Below are 16,464 nucleotides of genomic sequence, written 5' to 3'. Positions count from 1 at the left end.
CTGCAAACAAAGAAGGGAGGCCTCAGGATGGATCAGCCCTGTCGACTCTTGGACCTTGGACTTCTACCCTCCAGAACTGTGAGAAATAACTTTCGGTTGTTTAAGCCACTCAATTTGTCGTATTTTATTATAGCTGCCCTAGCAACGAATACAGTCCCTGACTCTACACAGCATTTGTTTACACGACCAGGAATGTTCCCTCTCCTACTGTCCATCTATGTTTTCCTTATTCTTTGAGCCCTTTCCTCATATATGACCTCTTGTCTTGCTTTCTCATGCCAAGAACTTAATATTTACGTTTTGGTATTATTTTCTGTTCGGGGCTTATCTCCCTCAAGTAGCTGGAAAACTTGGTGAAGTCAGGTTTATGGCTTTATACTTTGTGTTTCCCATAAAATAGCTGTTTTTCTTTTTCTTTTTTCTTTTTTTTTTTTTTTATCATTTTAGGGCCGCACTGGTGGCATATGGAGGTTCCCAGGCTAGGACTCGAATCAGAGCTATAGCTGCCGGCCTACACCACTGCCACAACAATGCAGGATCCAAGCTGCGTATGCAACCTACACCACAACTCACAGCAACACCAGATCCTTAACACACTGAGCAGAGCCAGGAATCAAACCCACGTCCTCATGGATACTAGTCAGGTTTGTTACCACTGAGCCACAATGGGAACTCCCCATAAAATATCTTGAACATACAAGATACTCAAGAAATATTAGGATGTTTTCAGGTATCAAAACAAAACCTTATTCAAAGTGGAAAATTTATCATTTCTTATGATAAGTCTAGAGGTAGGAAATTTGGGGTTGGTGTTAATTCTTTTTTTTTTTCTTTGTGTATTTTGTCTTTTTAGGGCCTCCCCCATGGCTTATGGGGGTTCCTAGGCTAGTGGTCGAATTGGAGCTGTAGCTGCCAGCCTACACCACGGCCACAGCCATGCTGGATCCTTAACCCGCTGAGCAAGTCCAGGGATTGAACCCTCATCTTTAACCACTGAGCCACGACGGGAACTCCAGGGTTGGTAAATTCTTTAACCCTACAACGTCATGACTGTTTCCATCTTTCTTCCAGCTCCCTGCACAATGCAAGATGGCTCTTCTGTTACGAGCAGGTGTAGATGCAGGAACAGCATCCTTAGAAGAAATAAACGTTTTCTTCCAATGCACATCTTTTGGGAAAGAAACCTCCCTGAATATTGACATCCCCCCACCCCAGAAGGTGCATCCCATTAGCCAGAATGGTACCATCTGCTCATTCCTATATCGGTCATTAGCCAGGGACGTGGGGCTGCCTTAGTTGGCTGAGATAACTAAGTACATGGCCCCATGTAGGAGAATAGTTGGATGTACAGACTCTAGACCCTGCCAGTAAAAACAGCCATGTATATAAGGCAAGGGTGCGGGTGGGGGATGGGGAATGGGGTAAGAGCTAATATTTATTGGGCCCTTAACATACCAGTCAAAAAGCACTTCCTTTTTGTTGTTGCTGTTGTTGTTGACTGAGATTTATTGAAAATATGATAGCATAGCAGAAAGATTCAAACAGCTCCACGCGGTGTTTTGAAATTCACCCCAACTATAGGATGAGCGATTTGCAGGTTGGACAGACTGCCAAAGTCCAAGTGTTTCAGCATCTCCTTAGTGTCAGGGTCTACTTTAGTGATCTCCTGATCCAGGGCTGAGACCTCAGGCATGTAGTTATCTCTCTTCTCTCTCCTCCCTCTCCCCTGCAGCTTGATGGAGATATCCCTCACGGGTCCTCCCTGAATCTGCATCATCAGATGTGTGACAGAGCCTGTGATCTTGTTGCGGAGCTTCTTGCTGGAAATAATGGCAGTCTCCTTGCACACGCTCTTGGTGGTGTGGGAGTCGTTGCCCAGGCTCGTGGAGTACTTCTCAATGATGACCCGGGCCACCTTCTTCACGGTCTTGGCAAACATGGCAGGTCCTTGGTAAAAGAGGAAAAAAGCACTTTCAAGGTATTGACTTATTTAATCTTTACCAACCCTATGAGGAGGGAAATACTATTAGCCCCATTTAACAGATGAGGAAACTGAGGTACAGGATGAAGTGACTTGGCCCAAAGTCACATAGCTGCCAAGTAGTAGACCTGGGATTCAAATCTGGTGATCTGACTTCAGAACTCTTGCTGTTAGGTACCATGTATTTTTTCTCTCTCAGCCAGAAGTATCTGCCTGAATATATACGTTGTGATTAAAACTGTCAACATCATTCTGCGTGATGATGGCTCTACTGACTCCTGCCACCTACACAGTCTGAAGGAAGCAGTGTTGCTCACTTGGTGAATGACAATCAGGACAGACGGAGACACTCACTGGTAGAAAATGAACAAGTCTTACTGGATGAGTTTCAATATGGACACCTTGGGATCTGTCTTTTTCAACCTGGGGAATTCCAGGCATAAAGATGAGTAAAGCATTTTCATCTGAGATAGTGCCCAAACTCAATTTTCATGGAAAACTACTCTTTTCATTGAATGCATGCGCCCATAGGACTTGGATTTTAAGTCCCTTCAGATTCTCAAGACTGAGGGCTAAACACACATCACCTCCATATGTGTCTCTTTGGGCCCCCTCATCTTCTATTTCTTTTCATCTCATTTTTGTTGAAGCCTACTTTGCAGAAGGAAACCATGGACTTATCTTTCTTAAACACATAAAAGCCAATAAATGTGGTAATTTTCTGCTTAAACTCAGTCGTCCTGATGTCTCTGATTCTCTTACCTTCTACATAAGGGGAACAAAATGTGAGGCCATGTCAAATCAAGTTGCCTGCATCTTAAAGTCCTCAGTATAGGCTGCATAGTTAACTTCTAAATTCTTTGGACATGGCGTTCCCATCGTGGCTCAGTTGTTAACAAACCAGACTAGTATCCATGAAAACTCATGTTTGATCCCTTGCTCAGTGGGTTAAGGATCCAGCGTGGCTATGGCTGTGGTGTAGTCCTGCAGCAACAGCTCTGATTTGACCCCTAGCTTGGGAACCTCATATGTTGCGGGTACAGTCCTGAAAAGACAAAAAGACAATAAAAAGTTAAATTTCTTGGACAAATTTTTAATTTCATATTCTTTCATTTAGGCTGCTTTGCCCAGGGACTAAAAAATAGGAACAGTAGATGCAAACATTTGAAGCTGTAATGTAAATAGCAATACTTCTGAAGGTAAAAGCAGTTAACATTTGTTTTTCGCTATTTACAAGACACCTTGAAGTTCAGTGGCGTGTGGCACTGTGGCTGAGATGTGAAGTTGGCTCATACCCTTCAAAGCTGGAGGCAAGGAAGTGGTAAAGCAAGTTACCCAGCTGGTAAGTGAGCCCCACCGGTCCCCCAACATCTTCATCTCTGCGCAGCTTTTTTGTTCCCTGTTCATTATTGCCTACTCAGTAACTGCCATAAAATGATTAAACAAAACAAAGCAAAAAAATGTTTCTTTGGATAAAAATGGTCCCCCAAAAATGCTGGTGATGGAAACGAAGAGGTTTAAGAAAATGTTTTGGAGTTCCCATCATGGCTCAGCAGTAACGGACCCGATCTGACTAGTATCCATGAAGTTTCAGGCAGCTGAAACTTATTTGACCCCCAGCCTGGGAGCCTGGGGACTTCCTTAAGCCATAGGTTCAGACCTAAAAAAAAAAAAAAAAAAAAAAAAAGGAAGGAAGGGAAGAAAAAATGTTGGTTCTCAAGATCTTATAATAGCCTATAATGGAAAAGAACCTGAAAATAATAGGTATATACATATGTATAACTTGATCACCTTGCTATACACCTGAAACCCACACAACATTGTAAATCACCTATACGTACATTTTTTTTTTAATTTCTTTTTTCCCACTGTATAGCATGGGGATCAAGTTATCCTTACATGTATACATTTTTTCCCCACACCCTTTGTTCTGTTGCAATATGACTATCTAGACATTGTTCTCGATGCTATTCAGCAGGATCTCCTTGTAAATCTATTCTAAGGTGTATCTGATAACCCCAAGCTCCTGATCCCTCCCACTCCCTCCCTCTCCCATCGGGCAGCCACAAGTCCATTTTCCAAGTCCATGATTTTCTTTTCTGTGGCGATGTTCATTTGTGCTGGATATTAGATTCCAGTTATAAGTGATGTCATATGGTATTTGTCTTTGTCTTTCTGGCTCATTTCACTCAGTATGAGATTCTCTAGTTCCATCCATGTTGCTGCAAATGGCATTATGTCATTCTTTTTATGGCTGAGTAGTACTCCATTGTGTATATATACCACATCTTCCAAATCCAATCATCTGTCGATGGACATTTGGGTTGTTTCCATGTCCTGGCTATTGTGAATAGTGCTGCAATGAACATGTGGGTGCATGTGTCTCTTTTAAGTAGAGTTTTGTCCGGATATATGCCCAAGAGATTGTGGGGTCATATGGAAGTTCTAGCTATACATACATTTTTTAAAAAGGGAATAAAAAGTTGATTCTTAAGCTAAATAAAAAACCAGGATAAATAAGAGTTGTTGGTTAAATTTGCAGGTGCTCAGCTCTGTGCCACACATAATTCTATGTACAGTAATGCCATGGCAGAGAGCCCTAAGTCTCTGTAATGGTGGATCTCCTTTCCCTTTAGGAGTCAAGTAGAATGACTTAAGTGCCTCAGTCAATGACTTAAGTCCCTCAGCTGATGGACAGAACAACGTCCACTCCCTCCCCTCACTTTAGGTGAACCATTTCTCTACGAGAATAGGCTCTCCCACTGTAGCTGCTTTTCTATAAAAGCCAGCTGGCCAGCTTAGCCCCTGGGCATTGCTCTTGGCCACTCGTGCTGTCACCACTACCCCCGCCCGTCTGCCTCATGCTAATCTCACCCCTCCTGGTCCCTTCCCCAAAGCACCACCCACCCCAGCTGCCGTGGGACAGGCTTCACTGAAGGCTTGATGGTGAAGAATGATACCTGGCGAGTGCAGCAGACAACTTAAAACTGACTGGACATGACTCCTAGCCCAGAGGATTTCTCCTCCAGGATATTCTCTTTGGGTCCTTCTCTGACTGAAGCATTGACAATGAACACAGGCTCTGGACTGACATCCTGGCTCCATGATTCACTAGGTATGGAGCCTTGGGACCTTCCCTAGGGTTCAGTCCATGTCTGTAAATGGAGCTACCAAGGTGCCTCTCTCCTAAGATGATTGTGAAGATTAAATAAGATAAACTGGGAGTTCCCGTTGTGGCACAGTGGAAACAAATCCGACTAGGAACCGTGAGGTTGCAGGTTTGAACCCTGGCCTCACTCAGTGGGTTAAGGATCCAGTGTTGCTGTGAGCTGTGGTGTAGTTCGCAGATGCAGCTCCGATTTGGCGTTGCTGTGGCTGTGGTGTAGGCCGGCAGCAACAGCTCCGATTCTACCCCTACCCTGGGAACCTCCATATGCCACAGGTGCGGCCCAAAAATGATAAAAAAAAAAAAAAAGATAATCTGGCAACCCAGTGGCTGGCACATAGTGATTGCTCAATAATGATAGCTCTTGTTTTTATCAGGATAAGGTGCCAGGCTCCCTGCTTTCTCTGTAAACCTTTGATTAACAACCCTGCTGCACCACAGACACACAGACACAGACACACACACACACAGTATATCACAACCCTGCTGCACCACAGACACACAGACACACAGTATATCCCTGTATCCATAACAGCAGAATCTTTAAGAATAGTCTGGGCATCATTAATGCCTTAAGCTCCCCAAGGGATTATAATAGGCAGCCAAGCTGAGAACCACCTTTGTAAACTCTTTCCCCATCTCCCCCTTGGCTTTCTTTCCTGGGCCATGAGAGGAACTCAGTGTTCTCCTATGCTTTCCCTGTTGTCTTAGAAGCATAGCATTTGGGCTCTGTGACTCACTCCTGCCCATCTAGCCTATGCCCAGGGGGGCTTGGCTTTTCCACCATCAAAATATTACTGTAGATATTTTCTGCTCTAGCCATGAAGTACAAGAGGTTACATCCAGTTCTTGCTTTAAATGACTTTTTTTTTTTTTTGGCTGCACCTATGGCATGTGGAAGTTCCTGGGCCAGGGATTAAACCAGGGGCCTGAGCCGCTGCTGCGACAGCACCAGATCCTTAACCCATTGCAACACAAGGGAACTCCTAAATGACTTTTTTTTTTTTTTAAACAATAGCAAAAAGCTACTAGAGTTCTTGTGGGGTTTTTTTGTTGTTTGTTTGTTTGTTTGTTTTTTAGGATCACACTCATGTTGTATGGAGGTTCCCAGGCTAGCGGTCAAATCAGAGCTACAGCTCCCAGCCTACACCACAGCCACAGCAACATGGGATCCTTAACCCACTGAATGAGTACAGGGATCAAACCCAAAACCTCATGGTTACAGTTGGATTCGGTTCCACTGCGCCACAATGGGAACTCCTATAGTTCTTGACAAATCAAGTTTTGTGTAAATCCCTGCACACATACCTCCCAGACTAGGAGATCAAGGATTGTAGTTGCAGGACACAAGAAGCTGGACACCACTCAAGCACAACCTAGCAGTATACTTGGAGTACTTATAAAATATTTCTGTAGACCTTAAAAGTTCACCTGATGAACTTTTAAAATCAGGCTCAAATCTGGGCCACTCTGGCAAGGGTTCTGATTTCATTGACCTGGAGTCTGTATACATCATCACGCTGTAAATCTCCTTCCAGATGATTCCAATGAGCAGCCACTGACCTCTGGAATCTGCTCTTTTCACTCCCTTTTTCTCTCCCACCCGCTATTAGTCATTGCATGAATCTTGTGTTTCCCATCCAGCCCCACTGAAAGAGTCACCTGAGATACTTCTTAAAATGTTAAGCTTCGTGGGCCCCACTCTGAGTCAGAATTTCCAGGGAATTTTTTTGTCAGGGGGCTTAGGTGATTTTTATAAGGTCAGTGTTAGAAACACTACCTTAATCCAATTTAGCACCTTCTCAATTGGGATGCATTTTATTCATTATTTTACACATATTTAATGAGCAACTAATATGTGTTCAACATTGTTTTAGGTGCTAGGACTACAGCAAAGAGCACAACAAATTCCATGTCCTCATGGATATTATGCCTAGAGTATTTCTAGAGTAAACAAGCATTGAGTTTGATAAATTAATTAAATTCTGAAAAATTTAATTTCAGATAATGATAAATGTCATAAAGACCACAGATCAGGAGAAAGGGCTGGAAGGTGAGATTGAGGCCATTGATTTTAGTTTTTATTTTTTATATTTTTTTTCTTTTTAGCTGTGCCCACAGCATGCAGAAGTTCCCAGACCTGGGATCGAACACATGCCACAGCAGTAACCAGAGCCACAGAAGTGACAACACCTGATCCTTCACCCTAGGGAACTCCTAGGCCATTGTTTTTAAAAAGGGAGTCAGGGAGGGTAATTGCATCCAGAGAACTGAGTGATGAGAAGCTGCTTATGAATTCCATCTGCAGCCTCACGTCATGTTTACTCTGTATGTCTCATGTCTCCTAAATTAGATGGGATTTTCTTCAAGGTCAGGGACAGTCTTTTATATTTTTGTATTCTTCCATAGCAACCAGTGCAGCATTTAGTATCAGCAAGAACTCAGTGAATCACACTAGATTCAAAAGGATTTCATCCTTAAATATACCTTGAAAGACTCAGCCAGCAGAGAATCTGGCAAGTTACCTGCTAGCTAAGTAAAGGAAAATCCAGGGAAATATATTAAAGCATCAGACATTCAGCCCAGGGCTAGGTTTCCCATTTGCTTCCAGTTGCTAGCCATAGTTACAGGTTCCTATTAGAAAGGTTCCAAAACATGCCAAGATAGAGTCATCTGTGCACATGCCTCCATGCTGGTCAGCCCAGGCCCAGAGCTTTGATTATCAGTTTCTGCTGGCTTACCATCTTTTGGTGTAATTTCTTGTCTTTTGTATTCAACTTACCCTAAACATTTTACCAGTGTCTCTGCATGCCTTCAAGTTCCATTCAACCCCTATTTCCTTAAGATAACCACTTGAGTTCTGCAGAATGTCACTGGATCATATTATGTCTCTGAAGGCCAAAGGAGACTCTTTGATATATTAGAAAATCCTCCAAAGCTTTTGTGAAACCAGTTCAGATGACTGGGGAGGTTTTATCACAATTCCACTTTGGGATTCACATGGCAGGATTGCCTTGTTCTTCAGATGCTTTCCTTGGGGGCCAAGACCAACACAATCAGTACTGGAAGGCCGACACAAGAGGCAGCATCACTCAGTGGGGAAATTCCTGAAGGAGGAATATTGAGACCAACGTGTTTTTCCCACCAATTCTGCAGCCGGTTTGCAAATTACTTGTCTTTGAGCCCCAGGATCCTTGGTTGTAGAATACAATAGTCCTTTCTCTGATAACACTCAGGACTATCATAAAGACCAAATACAGTTAATGAAAGAGAGACCACTGTATAGCCTGCTAATTGCTGCAGCATTACAGCATACTGTTATTATAGTCAAAGCAATTCATCGTGTTCTGCTCTCCCATATGGTAGATATTTACATGCTTTCAGCCTCTCATTTCTGCAGCGAAACTTCAGAAGTAAGATTCTACGAGGCACACCTTCCTCCTTGGAGCTGTGCTTTTGATAAGCCCTCCTTACTTACCTTTGCTTTTCCTACTTTTCCTGCAAGGTCCTGCTTGGATCCCCCTCCACTCTGAGTGAAATCCTTTAGTGGTAGCCTCAGTGACGGTATCCTGTTGACTGAATTCCTCTGACGTAGCTGCCATTTGGCCCCAAGCAGCTGACTCGTAACATCTCCTATCTTGTTGGTTACTAATGTTCTGAGCGCAGAGGACTATCTCTGTAACTACAATGTCTCTGATTTATACTTCTTTGCATCCTTAGCTCCAGCAGTACATTTTCATTAACAGTGACTTTTGGGGATTGTACTGGGTTGTAGAGGGTACCCTCAAATTTCATGTCTTTGCATATGTCCTAAGGTAAGATGAGGTCATATCGGACCAGAGCGGCCCTAAATCCAGTGTCTGGTATCCTTTTTTGTTTATTTTTGACGTGTGTGTGTGTGTGTGTGTGTGTGTGTGTGTGTGTGTGTGTGTGTGTGTTGCCATGCCTGTGGCATGTGGAAGTTTCTGGGCCATGGATCAAACCCACACCACAGCATCAACTCGAACCACTGCATTGACAATGCCAGATCCTTAACACATCAGGCCACCAAGGAACTCTCAATGTCTGGTGTCTTTAAAGAGGAGAGAGATTTAGACATAGAGGAGACACAGGACAAGGAGCTCTGTGATGACAGAGGCAGAGATTGGAATGATTCAGCTACAAGCCAAGGAATGCCAAGGATTGCCAGCAACCACCAGAAGCTAGAAAGAGGCAGAGAATTCTTCCCTAGACCCTTCAGAGGGAGCATAGCATTGCTAACACCTTGATTTCAGGCTTCTAGCCTCCAGAATTGTGAAAGAATAAGTTTCTGCTGTTTTAAATCACCCAGATTGTGATAATTTGTTACTGCAGCACTGGGAAACGGTATACCCTGGGAATGCTAATACTAAATGTAGCAGAGCCCTTAGGGAGCCACCATCCAGCCAGGGGTATCCCTTCTGAAGCCTTGGGATGCTGATCAGAGCAAAGTTTTAAAGGGAGGAAAAAAGTAACTGAAGAGGACAAGGAGTGAGCTGAATATGGTCTGGGTAGAAAACAACCCAAAACAAAATTTACAAACTTTATGTTTTTAAGATCCCATCATAGCAACAGTTTGCTTCATGACAAAAAGGTTGATCTGGGAGTTGGAGACAGGGGAGCAGGTGAGTGAATGGATAACTACTTTATGGATATGACATATTCAAAATTTATAAATCGACCCATTTGAGAGCAATGATGTGTGTATGGCTCTCAAAGTACCCCTTGCTGGAGATCACTGGAATCTATGCCCAAGCTGTTAATGACTGGTGGATGGTTTGGATTCCAGCCCTGGAGGCTTCAATGTCCTCAGCCGTTAACAGAATGGACAGGCCACCTGGGTCAGAGTTCTGGCTCTGCCACTTACTGGCAAGTTATTTCACCTCACTTGCCTCCCTCTCCTCCTCCTCTGTAAAATCAGAAGAAACCTGGCATCTCCCCCATAAAATTGTGAGGACTGAATGATTAATCTGAAAAAAAACGGCTTAGAACAGGGCTCACATGGATAATGGACTTCTTAGTGGTTTTTATCATCATCATCATTATCGTGTGCAGATGTGGGCAACCAGAATGGTGAATTACGTGAACTTTAATGACTTTTCCAGAAAGAGCAGGTCCCACTGGAGCAAAGGAGATGAGTGAGAGCAAAGCCGGCCATTTCCTTGAAAATAAATTCACAAAATGGCTATTAAAATATCTGTTTTTTGGAACACAGGGAAATTTTTTCAAAAGGCAGGGTGGTCTCGAGTCTCTACTACTATGAGCCGACTCCAGATCCTGGGAGTCAAGGATGTGGAGTCCCCAGGCAGTACTCCCTCTTTGGGATTCACTGGGTCCCAGGGTCTAACTGGTTTTACCTGGTCCTATCTGGCTCTTCACCAACCCACCTGGCATACCGCAGGCTCTCAGTCAACACAGGTTGAGTCAAAAAGAAAGAAGCCAACTGGTGCATTTCCCTGGTGCACCCCCGGCCCTGTAAGGCTGCCTCCCGGAGAGCCTCAGGCCCCCAAAGAAGTGCGGGCATTAAAAGCACAGCATAGGGCATCAGCTTCACAAAGTGAGCATATTCACACGAACCCGCTACCAAAGCTGAGGCGCAGATATTGCCCAGCTAGTTAAGTAGGCGTGTGCTTGCTTTCCTGCAACTATTGGGTGAGCAGAATGGGGACCGGATACCGCGCCCGCACAGCCCGCCACCCTCACCCCGCTTGAGGGTAAAGAGGAAGTTTTAGAGTGTGTGACATGTAGGCACAGGCTGAAAAACAACTTTGTACTCTTATTTATTAGGCATAAAGCTCCACCTTCCCACGCTGCTCCTAGATGATATCTCTCCATGCTGCGTGGGACACTGTCCTCGTCTCAACCAATGAGAGCGACGCAATTTCTGCGGGGCCGAAGCCTCGCAGAGCCCGGCCTTGGGGGGAAAGCAAGGAGTCACGGAGGTGAGTTGGCTTTGTCACCGCCCTCTGAGCGACTTTGGGCAAGTCACTTAGCTCTCCAGACCCCGGCTTTCCTGCCTTTTAGTGCGGGCAGGGATCGAAACCTGGCTGACGCTCCTGACAGCGGCGGAGCGCGCGGCGCGCGTCTGGGAACTTTGTCTCGAGCGCGGAGCCGGGACCCCGGAGTGCAGGGGCGGGAGCTCCCTCTGCGGGAGCACGGCGGCGGCGCTCCTCCTTCCCCTCCACGTCACGGGGGCCGCTCGGCGCTCTCCCACCAACCCCCCGGTCCAGGGAGAGCAACTCCCAAGCAGGGCGCGCTGCCGAGGTGGCAGAGGAGGACCAGGAGGAGGAGGCGGCGGGAGCCAGTCGCAGCTGCCGCCACCGCAGCGGAGGGGCCGGGAGCCCGAAGCGCAGCTTGTAAGGCGAGTGCGGAGCCGGGGTGTTAGGCTAAGAGAAGAAAATTTATTAAAGGGAAAGGAGAGCGTGACTGACCCTTGAAAAGAGCCAGCCCCTGGCCCTTCTGGCGGGGCCTTCTTATACCCTACGGATGGGAAATTGGATTCCCTGAAGCGGGGCGGAGGGGGGGGGGGGGGCGTTAGTTAATCTTTCGCCTGCATCTGGACTCTGGTGGTCACTAGTCATGAGAAAGTCAAAGGTGTCTCACGATAGGGTGGTCTCCTCATCTTGAGAAAGCTGGAGGTGTGTAGTGTCCCACCGGGGGGGCGGGGTGATCTCGTAGTCTTGAGAAAGTAGGCACCAGCAGGGAAATCAGGATGTCGCTTGAGCAAGGTGGTCAGTCTCATGGGTCACTGTGACCTCATATTTTATTTGCTAGCTCAGCACAAAGAGCCGTTTTAACAATGAGCCCCCATGTAGCCCCTAACGCAACTGGCAGTCCCGCTGGAGCAGCCTCTGCGTCCGCGGGGACCCGGCGCTGGGGGCTCCCCTGCTCCCTCTCCTAAGTCGACTTGGCCACGCAGGCCCCAGAGCAACGTGCACGGCTCCGGGGTGCGGGGCTCGCGGCCCAGCCGCGGGTGGCCGATCGCCCAGATTCCCTCCTTGCGACTTTCACTTTCCCGCTGGGGAAAACTTGGGCGCCTGGTCCCTCACGAGGTATGGGAGGGAGGGGAGGGGGCGTCGGCCCTGGGGAGCCTCAACAGGATCACGGGCTGAGCCCTGGCCTGGCTGCGCGACCGCGGTGACTTCAGGGCCCCGCTGGCCGCTGGAAAGTTCTCCGAGGCCGGAGGGCTTCACGGCGGCCTGGGCGTGTCACCTGAGGGTGTCCTGGGAGACACAGCCATGGCGTCCGCACTCCGGGCTCCCTGGGCCAGGAGGCCGGGAGTGGCCGGGCGCATCCGCGCCGGGATTTCCCCGGGACTCTCCCGGAGCCGTGAGAACGCGGCCCCGGATGCGCCCTTTCCCGGGGCAGGGGTCTCACTGTCTCAGCCCTCCCGGCCACTTAGACCTGCCCAGGTGAGGGGCTCGCGGCCTGGTGGGGGGTGGGGGGGGGAGGGGCGGGGGCGGGGCCCCCAAGGGGCCTGAGGAGCGAGTCCCGACTCTGGGTTTACCGCACCGCCACCAGCCTCTCCGCAACGACCAGCGGGGCCGAGCCACACTGCCTGTGGGTTGCTGCAGGTGAGTGGGCGGGAGCCGGACACGGTGCTCAGGAGTGGTCTGCTGGAGTGGCTACTGCAGAACCTGGTGGGAGTGGGGTGTCTCTTGGGGTTGAGAAGCTGAGAGGTAGTCCTCCAGGCCGCGCCCTCGGCCGGACGAGCTTCTGCACTTTTTTTAAGGTCAAGTTTTTGTGCCGCAGAGCTGGGCCTGGATCGGCATCCTATGAAGTGGTGGCACCTCTTCCTTTGAGCTGGGAGGACCCGAGCCTGGAGGTCTGGCTGGGCTCTTGAGTCAGTTTACCACTTTAATTCAGGCTAAAGGTGGGTGGGTTTTGTTTTGTAAATTTCAGAAATAAGCTTTCCTGCCCCCCCCCCCCCCCCCCCCGGGGGAGGTTATAGTCTGGGAAGCTTGCCATTTCCCCTTGCTGAGTGAAGGAGGGGTGGCTTTAGCCCTTAGGCATTTGTCTTTTCTTCTTAACCTTTAAACTGAAAAGCAGCAAATCATAATTGGAGATGATAATATCTAATTAAGTGTTCACATGGTTTGGTAGACCGAAGTCACTGCTTCGGATCTTAACGTGCATAAAGCATGTCCTTATTATTAAACCGCCTGTCCCCTTTGGATAGCTTTTGTCGATTCTGTCTTGAGGCAGTAAAATCGTTAAATGTAAGTGAGGTATTGCAGAGAGCAGTTCCTGTGTTGCACTTTCTAAGAATCCAATCGTATCTTACTTGTACCTGCAGAGAACTATAGCCAAAAAAAAAAAAAAAATCAGGTTGTGTTGCACTGAGTGTGCCTGAGGAAGACTGAAAGGAGAGTTTCCTTTGGGAGTGGGGCAGAAGTGTTCCTCTGAGAGGCAACATTTATAGCAATTTACTAAATGCCAGTGTCTGCACAGAGGAAGACAGTCAATCACCATTCGTTGGGCACTAAGTTGTGGTTGGCATTTAATGGCACCACACTAAGTGCCCTCAGGATAAGGGGTGATAGTTACAAATTGACCTTGAATGAGGTTGATCACGGGAGTTGGGGCAGGTTAGAGACTGTTCATGGCTGGGGGGCTGTGCGCAGCTTCTGCTCCCTTGAGAACTCCTGACAGCAGGAGCCACCACGGTTGGGAGTGTGACTTGGTGACTTGGGATTTATCAAAGAAGTGCATACTAGAAGTAAACTCTTAGCTCCAAAGGATTTCCTTCTTAAGTTCAAACACAGCATGAAAGCCACATGACAGTAAGACTGTGATGTCAGGTTGAAAATTCAATCCATCAATCCAGATTTAGTGAGCACTTACTGTGTGCCAGGACCACACTGGGCTGTGGGAGCGGGAGATGTGCTGTAATTCACTGGTCTGGGGGAGGCAGAAAGCCTTCTTGGGGAGACTTAAGGTGAACCTGAAGAATGAGTAGAAGCTGCATAAACCAACAGGGAGAGGAGGAGGAGGAAGAGGAAGTATTCTCCGCCCAGGTAAGGGTGTATCCTAAGACCAGAGGAGGACAGAGCAGGGAGAGTTCAAGGACAGGAGACAGTGTGACCTCTGCCAGGAGAATGGCACCAGGCTAGGTCAGCAGGTGCATGGGGTAGATGATGCCAGGTATTGGCACCATTTTGTGGACTTGATTCTCTAGATGGTTTCACTCCTGAAAGTATCCTGATGAGTCTTATATTCAAAACAAATTCCAGGTGCTGTGCAGAGAATGGATTTGAGAAGCCCCTAAAGTAGACATAGTTTGGGAGCAGGGTATGAGGGACCTGGGTTCTAGCCGAGGTGGTGGCAGTGAGGATGATACAAGTGGGTGGATTCAGGGCAGACTCTGTAGTGACTCCACCAGTTTACTGTAAGGTTTGAAAGTCTAGGGTGACTCCCTCTAAGTCTGAACATAAGCACTGGGTAGGCTGGTGCTACTATTTACCAAAGAGGGAACTGGAGAAGGGGCAGGTCTGGGGAGAGAAGACACATTTGATTTTGTTGAGTCTGAGCTGGTTTTGAGGCTCTTAAGTGGAAATACTTAATACATGACTGGAGAGAGCAGACCCACCAGAGAAGCTGGGGGTTACCTATATTGCAATGTTTTTTGATTTTGTTTAGCTTTTTAGGGCCTCACGTGCAGCATATGAAGTTCCCAGGCTAGGGGTCAAATCGGAGCTCCAGCTGCCAGCCTATACCACAGCCACAGCAATGCAGGATCTGAGCCACATCTGCAACCTACACTGCAACTCAAGGCAACACCAGGTCCTTAACCCACCGATCGAGGCCAGGGATTGAACCTGCATCCTCAGGTTTGAATAGTTAGATTCATTTACACTCCATTGTGGTGGTGTTTTAAGCCTGGGGTGGACTCAAATGAGGGGTATCCAGGAAAAGGGCCATGTCTTTAATGGAGAGAGGTAGGAAGAAAACCAGGGCGGCAGTGCAGGTTTTCAACCAAAGCATATTGGGAATGGCACCCTCCCTGGTGCAGGTGTGTGTGTGTGTGTGTGTGTGTGTGTGTGTGTGTGCGCGCGCGCTGTGGCCATTGCATTCAACTCCCTGGAAGCAACTCCTCCAGTGAGAGGCGGGATGGAGGGATGGCTTTGTGAAGATGAGAGAGCCTCACAGATATTTATATGTGAATGGGATAGAGTGAGCTGGAGGGAGAGGTTGAACCTGCAGGGTATCTCTGGAGCTCCCTCCCACTCTTTGAGTCTTGTGTAAAGAAGAGTCTGGTGATGGAGTTCCTGTTGTGGCTCAGCAGGTTAAGAACCTGACACAGTCTCTGTGAGGATGCAAGATCGATCCCTGGCCTCGCTCAGTGGGTTAAAGATCCAGCGTTGCCATGAGCATGTAAGTTGCAGATGCAGCTCAGATCTGCCGATGCTATGGCTGGGGCACAGGCCAGCAGCTGCAGCTCTAATTTGACCCCTGGCCCAGGAACTTCCATATGCCGCAGAAGTGGGTGTAAAAAGGAAAAAAAAAAAAAAAGGTTGATGGTGCTGCCATTCCGATGTCAAACTCATATACATACACGAACCATCAACGTCTCATACACATGAACTGTCAACATTACTGAAACAATATTTCAAAGCCCTTATGATGGTGAAATTTGAAGTTTTACTTTGTAGATCATGCAAATTTAAAGATTAGGAGAAACATAGATGGAAATCATAAAACAGTGCAGCTCAAAATGGCCTCTGGTTCAGGCTCTGCCATTCCATAGCTTATGACCTTCTGGAAGTTTCTTGTCCTTTCTGCCTTGGTTTCCTGGTCTCTAAAAGGGCACCACACACCTAAGGGGTATGTGTGCTATGGTACCTTCTGGTGGGCTATTGTGTGGTATATGTACAAGGTGAGCATGTGTGCATTGTGTATGTACAGCATATGTGTATCTGCATCTTTTATGCAGTATTTGCATGTGTGCATTTTGCCAGGCACGGGATGAGTGCTCAGTAAGCCTTAGTGCTGGTGGTTTTATTATGATGATATCATTTCCATCATTTCCAGATGTAGAATCTGAGACTCAGAATTTTGAGAAGCCGTCTAAAGCCATAAAGCCAAACAGTGGCAAACTTAAGGATCCCATTTGCCTGACTCACAGGCAGGGTCGCCTCCCATCCAGCATGTCAACCAGTGTCAGGGGCTGGATGCTGCTGAAAGTTAACTGTAATAAAAGGACCTTGTCGTTGCTCGTCAAAGTGCTAGAAGCAAAGCAGATAATATTAATGTTGAGGCGTATGGACTTTCCCCAAGCAATTTAGAGATGTATGTTTTG

The 16,464-nt window shown here is 47.2% G+C and overlaps 2 protein-coding genes and 1 long non-coding RNA gene across 4 annotated transcripts in view; 2 read left to right on the top strand and 1 right to left on the bottom strand.

Moving 5' to 3' along the window:
- Window positions 1-990: 990 nt before the first annotated feature.
- LOC125124323 (uncharacterized) lies at window positions 991-2,687 on the top strand. Its single transcript, XR_007134263.1, has 3 exons — window positions 991-1,240; window positions 1,733-1,978; window positions 2,181-2,687. It is a non-coding gene; the product is annotated as an uncharacterized LOC125124323 (long non-coding RNA).
- LOC125124322 (40S ribosomal protein S17-like) lies at window positions 1,538-5,786 on the bottom strand. Its single transcript, XM_047774467.1, has 2 exons — window positions 5,766-5,786; window positions 1,538-1,927 (listed from the first exon to the last, which is right to left on the bottom strand). Exons 1-2 carry the CDS (start codon window positions 5,784-5,786, stop codon window positions 1,538-1,540), a joined length of 411 nt encoding a protein of 136 aa, XP_047630423.1.
- Window positions 5,787-10,905: 5,119 nt separating this feature from the next.
- Window positions 10,906-16,464, top strand: part of GCNT4 (glucosaminyl (N-acetyl) transferase 4) — a 30,415-nt gene continuing 24,856 nt past the window's right edge. Inside the window, exon 1 of one of the 2 annotated variants that reach the window (XM_047778107.1) lies at window positions 10,906-11,107. In XM_047778107.1, the coding sequence (XP_047634063.1) occupies window positions 10,986-11,107 (122 nt within the window). In that variant the 5' untranslated portion in view covers window positions 10,906-10,985. The other variant, XM_047778110.1, reaches the window with a different exon arrangement.

This window comes from Phacochoerus africanus, chromosome 4, assembly GCF_016906955.1.
Source record: "Phacochoerus africanus isolate WHEZ1 chromosome 4, ROS_Pafr_v1, whole genome shotgun sequence".
NCBI classification, from domain to species: Eukaryota; Metazoa; Chordata; class Mammalia; order Artiodactyla; family Suidae; genus Phacochoerus; species Phacochoerus africanus.
The sequence above is the reverse complement of the archived record's forward strand: the minus strand, read 5'-3'. Positions and strand labels throughout refer to the sequence as shown.

Excerpts from the sequence above, each read along its gene's own strand:
- LOC125124322 (XM_047774467.1), bottom strand. The coding sequence starts at position 5,786 with ATGGGGAAAGAGTTTACAAAG. Across the intron at positions 1,928-5,765 it reads TGGGGAAAGAGTTTACAAAG|ACCGTGAAGAAGGTGGCCCG; the intron begins GTGGTTCTCAGC and ends ATGTTTGCCAAG.